The sequence below is a fragment of the Brassica napus genome, chromosome A10 (genome assembly GCF_020379485.1).
Source record: "Brassica napus cultivar Da-Ae chromosome A10, Da-Ae, whole genome shotgun sequence".
In the NCBI taxonomy this organism is placed as follows: Eukaryota; Viridiplantae; Streptophyta; class Magnoliopsida; order Brassicales; family Brassicaceae; genus Brassica; species Brassica napus.
The window spans coordinates 12,631,507-12,651,009 of record NC_063443.1 but is presented as its reverse complement, the minus strand read 5'-3'; the positions used below and the strand labels follow the sequence as shown (position 1 = coordinate 12,651,009).

Here is a 19,503-nt window from a genome sequence, read left to right as displayed (position 1 = left end):
AAAAGTTTTATTTTTGTTCTTAATTCATCTAGGCCAAAAGAAAAATATAATTTCTTCTGCAAAGATGGCAACTTCTGCTAACATGCTTGTGCTGTATTATTTAAACCTCAGAACTACCATCAGTTGAGAGATTTGGCCATTGTTGAATATGATGCAATAGACAACAAATAGGTATATGTATATATACATACATACACATACTCTCCCTCTCAAGTTTTCAGAAAATAATAATCCATTTATCCATCTTTGCCATTGGAACTAACAATGAATCTACTCATCAGCAACCGGTGGGTCCACCCAGCGACCATGTTCTTTGATCAGACCGATCAGAGCATCAGTTGCCTCCGACATGGCAATCCCACGCTTCACCACCGTCTGTCCAAAGAATTTAAAAACTGAATATATCACTTCAAAAGATGAGGAAACTCGAGAGTAGTAAAGGTGTCACCTTTCCAACGTAAAGGTCGATTTTTCCGGGAGAACCGCCTACATAACCGAAATCAGCATCAGCCATTTCTCCAGGTCCATTCACAATGCATCCCATTATTGCAATCTGCACCATTTTTCAAACTCCATTCGTTTACACAAATCCAACAACCAGAAAAAAAAAACATTTTCTTGAAACACAAAAAAAAAAGAAACAAAGGTTTTGTTTTTTTTTACTAACCGAAACGCCAGGCAAATGTGAAGTCTTTTCTCTGATCTCAGCGCTGATTTCTTGCAAGTCGAACAGAGTTCTTCCACAAGAAGGGCACGATACGTATTCCTGCAACAAACAATTCACTGTGACTACTTTTTCATTCTAAGGAAGGGTTTGAGAATAATAGAGATTCGTTTGTGCTTATATATACCGTCTTGGTGTTACGCATCCTGCAGCCTTGTAACAAGTTGAAAGAAGTGTTCCTAAGGAACTCGAAGTCTTGATCAGGTGCTTCTAGCATCACACCGTCTCCAAGTCCATCCACTAGAAGTGCTCCTGCGTATGTCCCTGCGTGGATCACCAACTCGTCCCTGCATTGTTGCGCAACAAGAAATAAACCATCATACCATATATCAAAGTTCTGAGGAGAGGGTTTCAGTCGCTATCTTACCTGTGAATCCCTGTTGGGAAGTTAATGTGGTGAATGACGGGGAAGTTAACTGAATTCTCTGATAGGAACTCGAAAAGTCTACAATTCAAGATAAGAAGAGAATCAGTTAGCTGATAAAGGTCATAACTTTGAACTCATTGCAATATTTACCTCCGAGCTGCATGTACTCTGCTAACATTGTCTTCATTGAAGGGTACATCATGTAGAATCATAGTAGCATCGATGCTCTTGAGTACTTCAAGCTCCTCGTATGGCTCATCACCTCGTACAGAGACAACCAAGCGTGTACCTGAAATAACCGATGCTAAGAAAACCCGAAAAAAGCTGAATTTTGTCAGGAAAGTTTTTATCCGACTCACCTTCAGGGAGAAGCTTGTAAGCACCACCAGATAGTTCCTTGAGGTTAACAAGAACCATTGCATTGGGCAATGGCTTTGTGAGCTGCTCTGATAAAGGTGCTATGACTCCCATACTTACATCGATCAACCGTTTAAGAGCCAAACGCTGTAAAACATAACTCAATGTTTTACATTCAGTCAATATAAAATCTTTAGAGAAAACGATATGGAGAAGCAAGGGTGATTCTTACAGCCACGTGATCATCCACAGGTGGTAGCTCTCTAAGTAAGATGGAATCAACCGTTGCCAGATCCTACACAAGCATTACTCGATAAGTAAAAGAATCAGGATGCGTCTCTCATGAAGATAAAATGAACCATACATCCCACCTTGAATGGCATGCCAACGACAAGCTTTGTAGCAAGCGATCTGTAGAGGAGTTCAGGTGCCTGGAAAGAAGTGAAAGGAAAGACAATGATACGTTCTACATTTTGCGCTATATAAATGTAGAAGAAGAAGAGAAGAGTATTTATAAATGCTCTCACCTTTAGTTGATCAAGAGAAACCGTCATCAGAACAGAACCATCACGGTGAAGGACGTTTCTGTAATCAACCTCTTCTCCCTACAGTTTTCCAGAAGAATCATTTGAAGACAACATGAAGTCCAGATAACTTTTTTTTTTAATTGCTTCAGAATGTACAGTCTTTACCTCTTTTTGTACAGGTAGATCACCAGTCCTACGCTGAAAATCAAAGTAATGCCTATGCTTTTCTTCAAACGGTGCCTAACACACAAAACGGGTTGCATTAGTCACAGTGAAGTTGTAAACTATAGCAGAGAAGCATCTAAAGAAGAAACATTCATACAACGCCTTGTTGAAGCTCAGCAGCTTTTGTTCCCAGGTTGGCCAATCGCTTACACGGATCAATCTCCTCTTCTGGTGGCTCAGTCAGCGAAACTCTTATTGTGTCACCAAGTCCATCCTGCAATTACCACAACCATCACGTTATGTAAATTATCAAAAAGAGAATGTCTTTATCCTCGGTACCTGAAGAAGCGTCCCGATTCCGATAGCAGACTTCATCCGTCCATCTTCACCTTCACCTGCCTCAGTGACTCCCAAATGCAGAGGATAATCCCATCCATGAACATACATCTCCGCCACAAGTAGACGGTAGGCCTGGACCATGATCACCGGGTTGCTAGCTTTCATCGAGAAAACGAAGTTGTGGTAGTCTAGTTTCCGACATATCCGTGCAAACTCAAACGCTGATTCAACCTGGTCGTGACAAAAAAACTCAAATCAGACAAACATTTACATGTGGTAAAGAAGAGAAAACAGTTTAAAAAAGGCTTCTCACCATTCCACGTGGAGAGTCACCATAGTAGCTCATGATACGGTCAGAAAGACTTCCGTGGTTTGTCCCTATACGCATTGCTCTCCCATACTTTTTGCATTTCTCAACTAAAGGAGTGAAGACCTAAGGGAAAAGGAGGGTTTAGACTGATTAATACTTTATAAGAAAAAGTGACACAAATGCTTTTTTTAATTCTACCTGCTCGATATGCTGAAGTTCTTTCTGGTATTCATCTTCTGTGTACTCTATTGTCTCAAACTGTGCCCGTCTGTCAGCTACAAAGGCAGAAAGAAACCATTCATGTTTGAGTTAAAGAAACAAGTAAGAGACAAGAAAAAGAAGAAGAAGAAAGTGTACCAAAGTTTCCGGGGTTGACGCGGATCTTGTCAAAGCATTCAGCTACACGCAAGGCTACAGCAGGAGCAAAATGAATGTCCGCCACAAGGGGTATGTTATAACTGTAACACACACACGCATAAAAAAAAAAAAAACAGTTCAGTTTCATACTACTCAAACACCCACAAAACACTCAGGTATGGCTTTACTTAAGCTGAACAAGTTTATCTTTGATTTCAAAGCATGCGTCTGCCTCTTTCTTCCCTTGAACAGTGATCCTCACAATGTCCGCTCCTTTATCCGCAATTCTCATTACCTACAATCACAGAGACACGTGTCAATGGAACAGTCATAAGCTTTAGGGTGCAGCATAATTAAAGCATCTGACACCATCTTCAAAATCAAAATAAATATTTTCAAAGATTACACATAGATTACTACTAAGAGAGAGTGGCAAAAACCTCGTCAACAGTCGCAGTAATATCCTTTGTATCGGATGTAGTCATGGTTTGGATCCTTATGGGATGTTCGCTGCCAAGGGCGACGTCTCCAACCATGACAGTACGAGTCTTCCTTCTCACCGTCTTATTCAATGACTCGCAATACTTCTGTCTTGGCACTTCAACATACAACAAAATCATCAACAAATTGACACTTTAATGCATATATATATATATATATTACCTAAGAGAGGGCTTCCTTCTGAAGCAGGTTGAAGCTCAGCTAAATCAGAGCCTTGATTCGAATTCCGGATCACTGAAACTCTTCTCCTAGCAGATCTTAAGCTCCTCAAATCACAAATCCTCACAATATTCAAGCTTTTACCAAACCCGAGTTTCGAATCCGAGATCTTGACCCCGGAGAACGGAGCTGGCAATACCCCAGTCGCCATTTTTTTCTCACCGAGTCAAAAGTAACTGCATAGCCACACAAAATCAGCTGCTTAGAAAACACACATCTATTCAACTGTTCCTTATACCAAGTTTAGTCACAAAAGGAAGATCAATTCATTTATCTCGGTGAATCAAAAGTAAAAGTAATTTTCTTTTTGCTTCAATTCTGAAATCTTAATCAGATATCAAAAAGTAAAGACTAAATTTTTAAGTTTCAGAGAAACCAATTCTCATAAAAAGGATAATACTTTACTTCGTTTTCTCGACACCCATGAACTTGATTCTACAATTCTGAGAAAAAGTTTGCACAAGGGATGAAGAAACTGTACCTGAAGGCAGGCGCGAGGCAAGAACACGCAACTGAGAAACCAACCACAGTGGAAGCCAAAGGAATCAAAAATAAAAGAGACGAGGGAATGTTCGAGAGGCCAAGAAACTAGTGGTGAGAAGAGTTTGAGAGGGATTGATTATTGATCTTCATTGTCAAATAAAACTCTGTGGATAAACGTTTTTTAGACCCAACCCAAGCCGAGATAAAACAGAGAGCGAGCACAGACACGTGGAAATTAAAATGTTTTTAAAATTGAAAAAGTGAGGCCTTATATTATCTTTTCTTCAACTTTGAGCCCGTAATTATAACCTGTAATCTTTTCTTCTTCTTTTAAATATGGGTTGGGAAGTTTTCATAAAAAAAAAATCCTCTATGAATTTAATTTACACGTTTTAAATTTCCTATTAGTTTTTCCTTAAAAAAAATTGGAAATTATTCATACAAGATTACCAACTATTTCTAGACAAATACTACATGATTTTTCCCCCAAAGATGTACCTAACATCCCATAACTTCTTCATCTTCCAAATGGACCAATAAGAAATTTTAGTGAAAATTATGAAACTGTCCACATATTCCTTTAAATTACAAATGCTGACTATTAAAACTAGAGTTCAAAATCAACAATCTTCTCATATTACAATGTATCTTATAAGCTATATAACCTATAACCGATGTTCACAAAATGTTTTAGACGGTAATTAGGCATTTTATAGGAGATTATTGATTAGACGAGCAACTAGATCGAACTTTTTGAACACCTAAACTGATTCTTTTAAAAATCGTTTAACAAAGGTCCGAGGTTAGACCAACTTTTAGAACACACTGTTTATAGCAAAAGCTTCAAATTCTTTAAAGTCAGATCAAAGCTTAACCGCCTTTCTTCTCTTAACAGTCTTCTTCTTCAAGCAAATACTTCTCAAGAATCGCCACTGTTGCTTCCTTAGCGCTGAATCAACAACAACAAAGAACAGCACTCTTTTTAAGTATCACCTCACAAAGATTCAAGCATTGATCAACAAAACATCTCTCAACTCACATACCTTCCCGGTCTAATGATCTTATACTTCCCCACTTTACTCAAATCAACTATCGTTGACCCTGCACGTCCCGACGGAAGCAAACCACCATCATAGACACAAGCACAGTGCTGCCAAAGATTCTCGAAATCATTCACGCAAACGCTGCTTCTATCACCGCTTAGATTAGCACTCGTAAGAGCCAAAACACTCCCCGAACCTCTCGATACTTCTCTAATGAACTCACTATCCGGAACACGGACTCCAATAGTATCAATCCCCGGGTTTAAGGACTTTTCGAGAATGCTTGACTCACCTGTTTTGAAAACACTACAACAACACTCTCACATAAAAGAGATCATCGCTATGCAATGCAACCACAGTTGAGAAGAAGAAGATGCAAACCTCGTTGAAGGACGAGCGTGACTGGACCGGGCAAGAGAGAATCAAGCAAACCGTGAGGTAAGTGGTTTGTTGTAGCGACTCTCTTGATGTCTGATACGTCTCCTACGCAGATGGCTAACGGGCTTGTGAGCTTCCGGCCTTTGATCTCATAGATTCGGTTAACAGCTTCTAACGAACTGTTTCATGTTATATATAACCACAGTTTAGTTTGGTTAAATGTAAAAGTCTTTGTTTGAACATTACCAAGCATCACAGGCGAATCCATAAAGAGTATCGGTAGGCACAGCGATGACTTTCTCGGATTTGATTGCTTCGATAGCTTCTTGTGCATAGGCTTCAGTTGCGGGATGAACTATACATGAACTTGTCACTACACAGAGTTCTGCTCTCTGCAAACTCCAAACCTTATTCTTCTGCAACCCCAATCTCAATCTTCTACTGTGGGAAGCAGTTGCAAAGAATCTTAACTCGGAGATGATAGCTCCTGGTACACGTGAGAAGACAATGCTCATTAGCTTTTTCATCTTCAACTTAACACAACAGTTCACATATTGGATTCAGACACGAAAGTTCCTTTACAGGTCTTAGAGATAGTGAACACAAGAGTTTCCGACAAAGGTGGAGACTTTCGAGTAGAAATTACAAACAAAGAGAAACCCAGAAACATATGTTTCCGTTTGATTGCATCCCATCTCTTAACGGGAAACAAAACGGACAAGCAATACTCGGAACCAGGATGAGACAATTGAAACAGATTGAAAAGGACAAACCTTTACGCAGGAGAGGATGAGACGGCACCGGTAAGATGCCGGGAAGTTTCTCAGCGAGCCTTGTGGAGAAGTTCATAGCTGTAATCTTTCACTTTCACGTCCGTCCACCGTCGCCGCAAAGAAGGGTTTTTGCCAAAGTCAGAGGAGGAACAGAGAAAGAAGAAATCTTTCCTCCGTATTGGCACGTGATTGTCTCGTGACCCTTTGTCAATTTTCATTATTTTTTCTGTGGCCACATATTAATCAGAATGTTAAAAAACTTTCATACCTTTTAATTTTTTTTTTTGAAAAAGGGCACAATAAATTTCATATTTTAATACTATTCTTTTTTTACAAACTATAAAAAAATATTGCATCAACAGTTTTATAATCTATACTTTTAAATCACCTTTAACTATTTTATGAAAACCTAGGTTTGCTGGTTCTACTTACAATATGCTTCAGTTCTTTTTATAATTTTACTAAATTACTTTTTTTTGAAATTTGTGAGCAACTAATCATAATCCAGATCTCTGGCATAGGAACATAAATACACTTCCACAAATTGAAAATTGAAAAACTATGCATTCTTTCAAAATTAATTAATAAATTATACCCCTATTCTTTCAGTATTAGGATTAATGAAATAGTCAATTTTTATAACATTTAAGCTGTTTACATAAACTACAAATTTTATTATACATGAAAGCCTTACAACCGTTGACAAAAAAAAAATGAAAACCTTACAAGCAATACTACTACAAACAATTCATTTGCAGAGATTGAGCAATCAAAGTTGCAAACTTACAACAAATACAATGGTGTATGTAAAGAAAGCAAAGACAATCTTAAGCATTGCTTCATCACTTTCACTTTTCTTTTATACAAATCATTACATAACATTAACCAACTACTGTGTAAATGTAAAATCATCTTTCCACTTCCCGCCTCTATGAGGCATTTGGATGATGCTGAGAGGTTGTTGCATCCAGCGTTTGTGGCAAAGTCTGAGCATGGTTCAGCTCCTGCTCTAGCCTTCTGGCTCGCCATCTTCGTTTCCATCTGACAAACTCAACCATCACTGAACTTCCGCATATGCAGACACCAAATCCAGCAAATGTTGACAGAAGAACTGACAGAACCGGTTGCAACTCCACCTATTTACCAACCAATAGAGCACAACTTATGACTTTATAGATTGATACATGATAAAGGTTGCAACTTTATGTTGTCGTTAGAGAGTACTAACCACGGAATAAAATACATGGGCGAAGAGAACAACCAAAGCAAACTGTACAGATGCGTAAATCCAAACAAATCTTCTCATTACTGCAAAAAAAGATTAATCCATTAACCAAAAACACATCAGAAACTAGGAGCACAATGAAAGAACTTTTCCAGAAAGAGGACTACACATACCCATGGTTGATGCAGTCATGGATGCAAGAAGACCAAGAATACAAGAAAACGGCAACGATATAGCAATTGCACCCGTCCCCATTTTCTCAACCTGCAAATGGAAATTTACTCTTATACTAAGTAGATAGAGAGATGCTTCTTGTTGTTTACATAAATAGTAAAAGATGGTTTACCAATAGCTGCTCCAGGAAACAAAAGTAAGCAAGCATGCTGATGATTACCAGAACCGGGACCTCCTGCCAAACCCTATAGAGAAACAATGTTTAAAAACACTCTGAAAACTTCTAACTCTTGGAGAAACTTTTGTACAAGAATGAAAAATGTAAAGAGTATTTTTTTTAACCTGTAACCAGTGACATCAATCTGAGGAACACCAGAGTTTCTAATGCTTTGGATCCTTAAGAGTGTCACAGGTAAGTTCTTGACTTCTTGTTTACACACCTCACAGGTCTTGTTACCCTTTATGGTGAACCATTTAAGAGCACAGTCTTTGTGAGCAAGAGCAAGCTCACCTTTGCAACTACACTCCATTTTAAAAGTTTCTCCTCCTTCACAGAGATCCACCAAACAAATCCTACAAACTGCTTCTTCCTCCGGTATGTCTTCTCCATCAGCATCACATGTTTCTGTTGAATACATTAAGATTGGAGATTTACTATGAATAAACAAAAGAAACCATTCAACGGACAGAACCATGAGCTTACCAGTATTAACAGCCTCTGATGCATTTAACAAAACGTCTCCTTCTTTAACACGAGGAGTTGAAGGGATCACTCTGAAGAATGAATCCATTCCCTTTAAGCTTGCTTCCTTGTCGTTAACAGGCACAGAGCGAGAGCGAGCTATCTGCACTCTCCCTTTGCTCTGCAACACACCAAGTATAAGTACCTAAACGAAAGAACAATGACACAAGACAACGCTTACGCTTGGAGTTTGAGGAGTAACACTGCTTCCTCCGCGAGCTGACTCTGAGTTTAAAAGAACAATGGGAGTCACAGGTAGAGACGAAGTTCTCTTGATCCTAGGCGTGAACAGCTTCGAAAGTGATAGTGACCTCGATATCAAAGCCTTCTCCTGACAAGATACATCCCCTTGTCCCTTTTCTACATCGGTGTTGGAGAGTTTTGGTTTGAAGCCAACTTTTGGGATAAGATTCTTCAGGGAAGATTTAGTCCTCGGAGGAGCAGCTGAAGAGGAAGTAGGAGCTGGAGAGCTTGAAGTCAAAGAGAAGTTGACTCTTCTTGGAGTTGGACTAGGCGTTGGAGGCATTTTGATGACAACAGATTCTTCAGGAGAGAGATTGGCTGCTCTAGAAGGTATCTGCAAGGAGAGATTGTTGCGTCTCCATTGTTGAACGTTTGCAGAAGTCTCTTCTGTTATAGCAGAGGAGGATCCTTCTTCGGCCTTCTTATCAAGAACAAAGATTAAAGTAAAGAAAAGAGCTACATGAGAACTTAAACAAACACAACTGTTCCACAAGAGAAGTGATGCAACTAACATATCAAGCAATCTTTGGCAATTTTAGATCTTTTCAATTCAATTCAAGAATCACATCATCAAGATCAACAATCATTGAAACCAAGAATCATACTTGCATGTGTGTATACCTGATCTGAAGGAGCAGAATCACCATGGCTTGAATCAAGAGGATTAAGAGGCTTCTCTTCAGTATCCATCACTACACAAAACAACAAGAGATTGATTACACACAACCTTATCAATATCCGGTCAAAATTGAAATAATTCTCCACCAAAAGAGGAAGGGAAACCTTTAAAATAGAACATAAAACGAAAACTTGTATCATAATAAAACCAGACAAAAGCTGAGAATAATCATAATAGTTGTCACATGCTTTCACAGTTTGGTAGAGAAAAAATTGTGACACACTACCAAGAAACTAGGGACAAAACCCACAAGTCTACAACTACAAGAAACTAAAGAAACGTACCTGAAAAGACAAAAGACCAAAACTTGCTCAAAACCCGCCCAAAAGGAAGAAACTTTGAAACACAAGGAACAATAGAGAGAGAGAGAGAGAGAGGGCAGTTGTTACTTTATCTTCTCGAGATTAGTGTTTATAATCATGGGAAAAGAAGAATAAGATAGTGGAAATGGGCTGCAAATGAAGGAAGAAGAATGATAGTAAAAAGGAATGGAGGAAGTGAGAGAGAGAGAGAGAGAGAGAGAGAGAGAGGAAAGCAATCAAGCATGATTCTCATTTATGGAGAGAGGATGAGAGGTGGGCCTACCTCTCTGAAGATTTTTGCCCACTTCTCTCTGTTCTCATTTTCATATATTTCTTTTCTTGAGTAGAAGGCTAAAAAGCATTACACGAGTCTTTTCTGTTTTGTTCTTTTGCCATTTTTATGTACATTTTCCAAGTTGTTTTTTTTTTTCTGGATAAGTTACGAACTTACGAGTGTTGGGCTTATTAATGTGATCTTAAGCATCTATGTGAAAAGAACACAACGTTTTCATCTTTGCTCAAAAAAAAAAAACAAAAAAATACAACGTTTTTATCATTCTGAAACCTACAGTTTTAAGCATTTACTGGTTTCAAATGTTTGCGATGCTTAGACAGATCTAACATGTTTAGTATTGTTGTTAGTGCATGAAAATTACAATTATAATGTTTTTAGATAGTAAACTTTCGATTTATGATCTAAGAAAAAAAATATTTTGTACTTATATTTCATGATAGTCAACTTACATAATATTCTGGCCATGTATTTATCCACAATATTTAGGATACCTCCAAAATTAGCCTAACAAAAGGGTCGGTACAAACCTTTCTTTTTGTTATCATCTAGAATTTTATATCATTTAATTTTTGATAGATACAACTATATATACAAAATAAGATATAAAATCGAAAAAAACCATAGAAACATAGTCTTAACAAGTAAACCTGAACTTCGAAAAGGAAAGCAGACTAAAAGGTTCAGACTTCAGAGCATACACTTGAAAAGATGAAAAATATATTCTTACAAAAAGTTATCAGCAAGTTTATAAAATATAAAACATTTTGGAAAAAAACATAAAATCATCTAGAAAGGGGTTATTGTGAAATAACAAAAAAAATCAAAATTTTTTTTTTTTTGAGAAAGATAAGAAGAAAAAAGAAAAAAGAAAAGAGAATTTCGGTTAGTTTGTTATTTATTTTTTTGGGTTATTGAGTGCAACAAAAAATGGATGCACGGAGCCTCAATGTCGTCGTCGCAACTTTATATTTCAAAATCAGAAAATTCTTTGACTCTTTTCTTCAAAAGAGTCCTCACAGTTGGCATGCTCCTCCAAAATCTGTCGACGGAGATGTACTCAGAAGCTTTGTAATCGCAAAAAAGGAGAAATAAGTTGTTATGCTTCCTCAATTATTACATGTTACAAATTTAATACAGGGAAACATTTGTGACATACAAATAGCCATGTCCACTAGTCCCAATAAATAATATCTAATATATATTTAATTTTGTTTTGCAGATTGTCCCGATTGATTAAAAGGGTAAAACTGTAGTATTACGTACACATTATACAACACATATCAGTGTAAATTAGGATAAATAATCAGTGAGTGAATTATAATCTTTTTTTTGCTACTAGATGCAATTTCCCTTAGTATTATCAGTGTATCACTAGATAAATTAAAATTCACATATTTTGTATGTTATTATTAAAAAAGTTAAGAATTACAAGTATACAGAAAAACTACAATAGTTTTTTTTTTGATAATTGAGTGTTTTGGTCCCATCGTGATAGTTTAGACTAGAGATCAAACCTTTTAGCGGTGCGGACACACATTCGAAAGTGGGTCATAGCCAGACAACGGTCTTTAATCTCAAACGCCAGAGCAAGTCCGCATGTAAATTTCATGATAGTCAGTACAAAAAGGTATAATAGTTACTAATATATTTTTATGTGTTTTACACACTTTTAAATGTTGATTTTATGAAAGGTAAAGACGATATATTATTCTAATTCGGAATTGGAATGATGCCCAAAATCAAAGTGGATTTATTACATATTTTGCTTCTTACGAAGAAGAATCAATACTATTAAAACTGAAGGGCCTTTTTTGAGATATCCTTGGAGTTTTAAAGTATTTACCATTCTATGCCACTGAATTATTTTTAAACTATGATTTCAATTAAATTCTTTTATTTTTTGTTTTGAAATCGCAACAAACTATCTCCTAATTCTGTGTATTTTTTTGTTAATTATTTAGTTAATTAAACATGTGTAATTATAGTATATGAAATCCTTTCTATCGGCTATATGAATTAATATATAGTTTTATGGAATGCTTCGATGAAAACAAGAAATATACCTTTTGGAATGTTTTATCAAATCTTACATACTAATATGTCACCTCCAACGATTTTAATGAGTGTGCCATTTAACTCCTTTCATATTTTCATAGGTATAAAACTATGTGATCACTATCATTTAATAAAGAGTTTAATAATCCAAAAACGAAAAAAATTCATTCGTCTATATATAATAATTCAGAAGTCTAATCATTTGTTATACAATTATCTTTTCTATAATCATAACTATGCCTCCACATTCAATATAATACTAAAGTCTGTTCAGCTATGTGGTTCTTGGTATGAGTTTGGATTTCAAAAAATTTCGAGATATAATAATCCCAAATCAATATATTCACTTTTTATAATTCTTCATTAAACATATTTATAGAAACTATTTAACAAAAAATACTTCTAATCTTAGAAGTATATATAGATTACCAAATCAACATTAGTTTCACCCAAAATCTTACCTTACTGTTCATACAATCTAAACAAATAATTTTTTAAAAAAGATTTGATTCCATATTAACAATGTCATAGACAAATATTATGGATAAATAGTTAAGCTTAAGACTTACCAATTATTTCAAAAAGATTATATATTCCAAATTTATAGAGACACCATGCCTAATCTACACACCCTTTTGGTATAAATACTACCATCTACACCACCCATTTCTACCAAATCAATACTATAATTTGATTTGATAGTAGAGATCTTTTTTTCCATCTTCTTTATATGTTGTCTATCAAAATATACTGATCTTTCTGGAAACCTTTTTGAACAGGTTTGACAGATTCAAATGATATTAGAGATCTCTTTTCTAGCCTTTATTTGTCAGTGGATAAAATGATGATTATGTTCAGAATATATAGAAAGGTGTCAGTCAAAGATAAATCTCGAAACTGTACTTTAAAGAGAGGATAATAAATATTTTTATCTCTGAAAGGTCGATACTGAAGCATGTCAGACAGAAGTTAGCCGAAGCATGTAGAAGCTTCGGACTGAAAATGTAAATCATCGGTAATGACTTGCAAAACGTTAGTCTATCAATGAGGTAAACTGAAAATAAATAAAAGATCATAATATTTGTTAGATTATAATAAGACTGAAAGATCTTTGAACATATTTTCCTGCTATCACCGATGGTCTTCTGTAAATCCAGATGTTCAATTGGAATCATATCGATGACTTGAATGATGGTTTTTTGGTTCTCTTAAACATCTTTCGGATGATCCACTTCGACTTATGCAAGTTTGACTCTGTACAATAAACAACCGGATCAGGTCATGGAAAGGTAGAAAACTAAACCAACTTTCTCATAATATAAAGTTTCACTACCCATGCTTATGAGAATCTTGATTTGCAAGTTGTCGTTGTTATCCACCATTTTATTTTTTTTCAAAGAGCTCACTTTTTTTTATGAATCAAGGTTGTTGACCGACCAGTGTATGATCGAAGAAATTTTCAAAACCCATTGTTTGACCCATAATTTTAGAGTTGATGAGGTAAATAATCTGGACCAATAAGGTCAGTAACTTATTTGAGTAATTCTAATATTTATTGCAAATCCAACTTTGTTGATGACTAATGATTGGTTTTCAAAATCACTGACGCCAATTCCTTCTATATTATTGTCTCTAAGTTTTGTTTCTTTTATCTCTATAAACATTAAAAGTTTTTCTGATGATAGATTCTCATATAATACTTTTTTGTAAATGTAATAGTGTATACACAATTAAAAATATTGCAATAGCATACTTAACCAGCGATAATAAAAAATATGATTTTATATAATAAACCATCAAGTATTTAAATTATTCTGAATTAAATTGTCCAAAATAAAAATACACTCTTAGACCACGAGACTAAAATCTATATGGTATAATTTACAAACATAGATATTTGACACACATGTTGAAAAAAAAATATTTGACACACATATACATGTAATCATATACCAATTATTTGAAAATACATAATATTATAATTTACAAGTGTTTTGTTTAATAAAATAAAATTTCACAGTTGGAAAATAGGGGAAGATTGTTTGGTAGTTACAACAAATTTCCCTAATTATTTGATCTAAAATTAAAAAGGAGTGGTACTCCTGTAAATACTTAGCAAAATCAAGGGGGTGTAAAAAGAGTTGTTGTTGTAATTGTATTGATGCTATAATTGTTGATTTTTTCTTACGATTTTGTGAATATAATAAACTTATTTTACAAGTTTTATTTCCTATAAATAAAATTACCCGGCTCTTATGGGGTCGATTGGTTGTTAATGTAGCTTAATATATTTTTTTTTTTTAAAAAAATTGGCTGTGTGAGTTTTTTTCCTTTGGCTTTAATTTTTTTTGTTGTCGATTTATTTTCAAAACACTTAATAAAAGCTGTAGAAAATTTAATTTTGAAAGCTAACATATTTTAGTTTCTAACTTTTTTTCTGTAGCTTTACTTTTTTAAAGTAAAACATAATTTCTTTGAAAAAATTGCTTTAAAAAGAAAAATGGATGTCCAAAGTACCTATAGCCACAAAACCATAATGGCTTTAAATGAAATTAAGTTTGATTATATAGATATCTATACTATTTAATATCGGGTATGTTACCATTTTGGGCTAGAAAGAAATATTATGTTTAATAATTATTATTGAAAAAGTGTATATACTGCAAAATGTTTTTCACAGTGTATGACGTTAATTTGTTACGTACATCCCTTGAATATAGCAATTTAAATATGATATTTAAGCCATAAATGATTTTATTGAATAAGTTTACAAATAATAAGAAAAATTTAGTGAAAGACCAAATATCCCTTTAGATGAAATTAAATTGTACAAAAGTAATATTATAAGGTATTCTTAGGAAATTCAATCATGTTTTAGTAAGATATATATTATGTAGATAAGAAAACTAATGAGACTGTAGTCGTGGATATATTATCCAATATCTGAAAAACAAACTAAAACCGAACCAAAAAAACTAGAACTAAAACTGGATAAAAATATACAATAATCTGAATGGTTTCTACTTTTCTAAACCCAAAGAGCAAAAACCAAACTGAAAATCAACATAACAGTATTAATTTATATATAATATAAATTTAAAAAATATCCAAAACCCCAATTACATGAATTATCTGGTTTTTTGTTTTTTAGGTTTAACTCAGGTTTTTTTGGTGATTTTGGAATTTTTGGCTTTAGTCCCAAATAAACACACCCAAATAAACCCAAACTATTTCTAATTCAGTTCGCTTCGGGTTTTATGAAAAAATAAAAAACCCGACTCGAACTCAACATCACCCGAATCGATCTGATTCGAAAAGTTATGATTCATAAATGGGTCTTAACATCCGAGCCCCAATAACTTGAAAATTGAATTAACCTAACTGACATGAACCTAAATTTTGAATGTCCATCACTATGAGATGTTAAAATAAAGTATTCTCAGTTAAATATCTTAAACTCAAATATTAAAATTTAGATCAGAAAAATTAGTAACTTTTAAATCGAAAATTTAACTAAAATGTTATCCCGCGCTTCTAATAACTACTTTTAAAACTTTTAAAAACTCCAGTGTGGTCTCATTATTCATCAAAGATATTGTCCCTATTTGGCAATGTATTATTCTCGGTCAAGCTGCCGCCTGATCTCTTCTGCTTTTTAGCTGTATGGTCTTAAGTTTGTCCAATATTCCTTATATGTTTTAGAGCATCTCTAATTCTACTCTATTTTCCACTTTAAAATAAAGTTTAGAATAAAAATAATAATACTCTATTTTTTGTTTTATAATAGAATAAAAAATAGGTTTACTTCGAATATAGAGTAATTTGTTTTTTTTCATCACTCTATTTTTTACTCTAAAATAAAATACCATTATAGCAAACTCAAATTCTATTATAGAGTTACTTTATTTTAGAGTAAGAAATAAAATAAATTATCGGAGATGGTATTAGACATTGCTCTCTTCTTCTCTCTCCTGTATTGTTTAGTTTCAATTTGTCTACTACCGTCAAAACAACTGAAAATAGTATAAAAGTTGAACATTTTTACCAAAAAAAAACTGCTTTTAAAACTTTTTAGGAGTAATCACTTACACGAATTAAAGCTATCTTGACTTGGATTCAAAATCAGCCAGTCTTCATCGAAGGTGTTAAGCTGGACGATTTATACGTTCTTTATTGAAGATTTGTGTCCCTGTATTTGTATAAATGTTCTTACACATGCTTTTTTTACTTGCTTAGAAATGATGGCCAGAATAATACTGAGGTGTTAAGCTGAAGGTTTTATATGTTCTTTATTGAACACACTTTTGTGTTCAACACTTGTGTCTCTGTATGTGTTTGAATCATCTTACACGTCAATTTTAATTTTTCTAATAATTATGATCAAAAAAATAAATATTCTACAATGATGCATATCAAAAATATGACAGATGGGAGTCAAAATTAAGGAACACATAATTTAGTGGTAGGGAAACTATAACTAATAACCTTTTTCTGAAAGTATTTTTTCTCAACACCTTTTAAAAGTTGTTATTCTTACAAATTAATTTTGCCAGCTAGGGTTGATCACCAATCACCTTTTCTATTAGAATATAAATCAATGACATGTTTAGTGTTAACAAAGTGGAGTAAAAAAATTTCGGCTGAATAGTTCTGTTTTTATCCAATGAAAACAAATATGTTTTCAGCCAAGCTACGGTAAAAAGAAATAAAGTGAAGTAACTTTTTTTCTAGATTAATAGAGAAAAAAGATTTATGTTGGGTTTCACTTTTATTTTTTCTCCTTAGTTTAACTTTTTCATTTCATTTAACTTGTTATTCAGTCACAATTTTAGTATTCTCTTTGTTTTATAATATTGGTAGATTTAGCTAAAACACACAAATTTTATACATATTATTTTAAAGGTAGCATTTAATATATATATATATATATATTTAATATAATTGAACTAATCATAAAAATATATATAATTTGGTTGGCTACATTATACTTAATAATTGAAAAAATTATATAGAAATGTGAACAATTTATATTTTGAAAAAAACTCCTTGTATTATGAAATAGAAAGAACATTATTAATGTGTTACTATCACAGTATAATCATATCCTAGTAAAATGTAGGTATGAGAATATGAGTTAGACTTTTTGATAAAAATAAATTTAAACTAATTAAGTAGTATAGTTTGTTATGTGTCAAATATCTTCAACATTTTTACTTTGATGAAAATAACACTTCTGTACTTTTTTCAATAGTAAGTTGATAAACTTGTGTGTTACATCTTGGAAATAGAGCGTTAGAAAAATGTCGGAATACACAGTTAATTAGGGTTTCTCAATTGAAGTATCATATTAATTGTTTTTAGAACTTGTGAAATTTCATATGGTTTCCTCGTAAAAGTTATTTTAATGTATTAATTATGTTAATATCTAAAATCTGAATAATAAAATCTAAATTTTGAACAAAAATTCTAAACAATTCTTTCTCTGTTTTTAATATATTTTTTGTCTTTCACAAAAAACATGTTAAATTGATAAATATATTATTTTCTACGAGTACTAAATTTTTTAGTTTTAGACCCTGTCTGAAAACGCGGTCGTTTAGGTACTGTTTGGAGGTTGACCGCGGCGAATATGTATAAATCGGTGTAGCCAGGCGTTCCCGCGTAAGACCGTTTAATTTCCGCGTTGACTGCTTAAGTTTTTTTCCATCCGTGTAAAATTGAGACACGGTTGATTATTTTTTACTCATTATTGACAGATTTTATGTAATTATTCATTACTAAATAACTAAAATTAGCTATCAAACCCAAAACAAACATATACATACTACATTTAAGAATTTTTTTCGTACCAAATACACTATTTACGAACCAAAAAGAGGCTGTTTAAAATTATATATAAAAAGTTATATAATTATGTCTAAGAACTTGTGTCATCATGTTTAAAATTAACTAAATATATTATAAATATACTCCCTCCGTTTTTTAATATAAGTCGTTTTACACTTATGCACGTAGATTAAGAAAATTATTAATTTTTTATATTTTCTAAACAAAAGCATCATTAATTATTTACCTAACCACAATTCAACCAATAAAAAAATAGAAGATATATTACCATTGGTTATACAACATTAATTATTAATAAATTTTACATAGAAAACCGAAAACGACATATAATTTGGAACAAAAATATTTCTCTAAAACGACTTATATTAAAAAAACGGAGGAAGTATTAAATTGTATTTAAAACTAGACTTCGTGTAACTTTCGAGTACTCTCTGATTTTTCGGTAGGTTCAGAATTACTGTCCGACTAGCTTCTAATGTAGTTCCAAATATGGGTTTTAGACCACTAGTATTTAAACTTTCTGAAAAAGAGGAAATAGTTGTAATTTTAAATTTCTCTAGTACTCTGCAGTCGACAAATTTTTAACTTAATTGCGCAGTAATTGTTTCGTCGATCTTCATCTTTTAGAAAAAGAAACATCGAAAAACCCTAAAATAAATACGAAAATATATCTGATTGGCCAAACCTACCGACTACGTGAAAGTAGCATATACCTAAGTCATCCAAACCTAACACCAGAATTGGCCAACACACCAAAGGCTAATTAAAACATATTGGTAGGCAAAGCTCACTCTCTCTCTAGGATTGTGTTTCTCTTTAATGATTGTAGAAATCTTTACATGTATCAGAATAAGCTCCGTAGCATTAATTAGGAGTTATTGATGACTTTCTGACAAACTATATAGGTTTCTATATGATACAAATGATAAGTGTGTATTTGATCCAATGTTGAAAAGTATATTTGATATCTTCTTTGATATTAAATCTATAAATTTTATTTGCCAGTCACTAAAACTTCAGAAAACCACAAATTTTAAACCTAGATTGGAAACCATGCCGTGCAAAGTCATTGATCGCAGTTTATTACCGATGTGAGCGATTGGATGGGGTTCAGAAAAAAAAAGACAGCTTCGTAGGATAAGTGATAACTAAAACAAAGTAAACATGGAGTAATAAACAAAGTGTATGACTAAACGTAACATGTGTAGACTAATTATGTACATAGACGTGAGTACGTATCATGCTCGACGACCCATTGTTTGGGAGAAAGCACCAACTACAAGATTCTATAAAATAAGTAAGACTAAAATAAAATCTGCATTACAATGACCTTAGTGGGATTTCGACAAAACCATAAAATTTGTCTTTTCCGAAAATTTTTTCTTATCTTTTTTTTTT

General features: G+C 33.4%; 3 protein-coding genes across 6 annotated transcripts; all 3 read right to left on the bottom strand.

Moving 5' to 3' along the window:
* Positions 1 to 139: 139 nt before the first annotated feature.
* LOC106371612 (4-hydroxy-3-methylbut-2-en-1-yl diphosphate synthase (ferredoxin), chloroplastic) lies at positions 140 to 4,596 on the bottom strand. Its single transcript, XM_013811692.2, has 20 exons — positions 4,348 to 4,596; positions 3,810 to 4,042; positions 3,587 to 3,744; positions 3,335 to 3,441; positions 3,147 to 3,247; positions 2,988 to 3,064; positions 2,793 to 2,912; positions 2,480 to 2,710; positions 2,298 to 2,414; positions 2,141 to 2,215; positions 1,976 to 2,053; positions 1,820 to 1,879; positions 1,681 to 1,743; positions 1,451 to 1,595; positions 1,242 to 1,380; positions 1,092 to 1,169; positions 852 to 1,011; positions 668 to 766; positions 449 to 553; positions 140 to 375 (listed from the first exon to the last, which is right to left on the bottom strand). The coding sequence occupies exons 2-20, from the start codon at positions 4,015 to 4,017 to the stop codon at positions 271 to 273; spliced, it is 2,226 nt and encodes a 741-aa protein (XP_013667146.2). The 5' UTR covers positions 4,018 to 4,042; positions 4,348 to 4,596; the 3' UTR covers positions 140 to 270.
* A 493-nt stretch (positions 4,597 to 5,089) lies between these two features.
* LOC106370392 (threonylcarbamoyl-AMP synthase) lies at positions 5,090 to 6,758 on the bottom strand. Of its 2 annotated transcripts, none has more exons than XR_001274301.3 (5): positions 6,544 to 6,758; positions 6,017 to 6,257; positions 5,774 to 5,949; positions 5,393 to 5,698; positions 5,090 to 5,298 (listed from the first exon to the last, which is right to left on the bottom strand). XR_001274301.3 is itself a non-coding variant. In XM_013810405.2 (5 exons), exons 1-5 carry the CDS (start codon positions 6,617 to 6,619, stop codon positions 5,238 to 5,240), a joined length of 846 nt encoding a protein of 281 aa, XP_013665859.1. In that variant the 5' UTR covers positions 6,620 to 6,758; the 3' UTR covers positions 5,090 to 5,237. The 2 variants fall into 2 exon arrangements, 1 of the variants encoding a protein (XP_013665859.1); XM_013810405.2 differs by having other exon boundaries at positions 5,393 to 5,684.
* Positions 6,759 to 7,196: 438 nt separating this feature from the next.
* LOC106371611 lies at positions 7,197 to 10,122 on the bottom strand. 3 transcript variants are annotated; one of them, XM_013811689.3, is made up of 9 exons: positions 9,891 to 10,122; positions 9,549 to 9,619; positions 8,866 to 9,348; positions 8,646 to 8,805; positions 8,285 to 8,567; positions 8,115 to 8,187; positions 7,942 to 8,032; positions 7,772 to 7,851; positions 7,197 to 7,679 (listed from the first exon to the last, which is right to left on the bottom strand). In XM_013811689.3, exons 2-9 carry the CDS (start codon positions 9,615 to 9,617, stop codon positions 7,473 to 7,475), a joined length of 1,446 nt encoding a protein of 481 aa, XP_013667143.2. In that variant the 5' UTR covers positions 9,618 to 9,619; positions 9,891 to 10,122; the 3' UTR covers positions 7,197 to 7,472. The 3 variants fall into 3 exon arrangements, with proteins under 3 accessions (XP_013667143.2, XP_022549086.2, XP_048598989.1); XM_022693365.2 differs by lacking the exon at positions 9,891 to 10,122 and adding an exon at positions 9,711 to 9,780 and having other exon boundaries at positions 8,866 to 9,345; XM_048743032.1 differs by lacking the exon at positions 9,891 to 10,122 and adding an exon at positions 9,711 to 9,741.
* Positions 10,123 to 19,503: the final 9,381 nt, after the last annotated feature.

Coding starts and splice junctions, on each gene's coding strand:
- LOC106371612 (XM_013811692.2), bottom strand. CDS start 4,017: ATGGCGACTGGGGTATTGCCAGCTCCGTTCTCCGGGGTCAAGATCTCG. Junction 3,745..3,809: donor AGAAGGAAGCCCTCTCTTAG/GTAATATATATA, acceptor TGTATGTTGAAG/TGCCAAGACAGAAGTATTGC. Junction 3,442..3,586: donor TTACTGCGACTGTTGACGAG/GTTTTTGCCACT, acceptor CTGTGATTGTAG/GTAATGAGAATTGCGGATAA.
- LOC106370392 (XM_013810405.2), bottom strand. CDS start 6,619: ATGAACTTCTCCACAAGGCTCGCTGAGAAACTTCCCGGCATCTTACCG. Junction 5,950..6,016: donor GGATTCGCCTGTGATGCTTG/GTAATGTTCAAA, acceptor AACATGAAACAG/TTCGTTAGAAGCTGTTAACC. Junction 5,299..5,392: donor AAGATCATTAGACCGGGAAG/GTATGTGAGTTG, acceptor TTGTTGATTCAG/CGCTAAGGAAGCAACAGTGG.
- LOC106371611 (XM_048743032.1), bottom strand. Junction 8,806..8,865: donor TTACTCCTCAAACTCCAAGC/GTAAGCGTTGTC, acceptor GGTGTGTTGCAG/AGCAAAGGGAGAGTGCAGAT. Junction 7,680..7,771: donor CCCATGTATTTTATTCCGTG/GTTAGTACTCTC, acceptor GTTGGTAAATAG/GTGGAGTTGCAACCGGTTCT.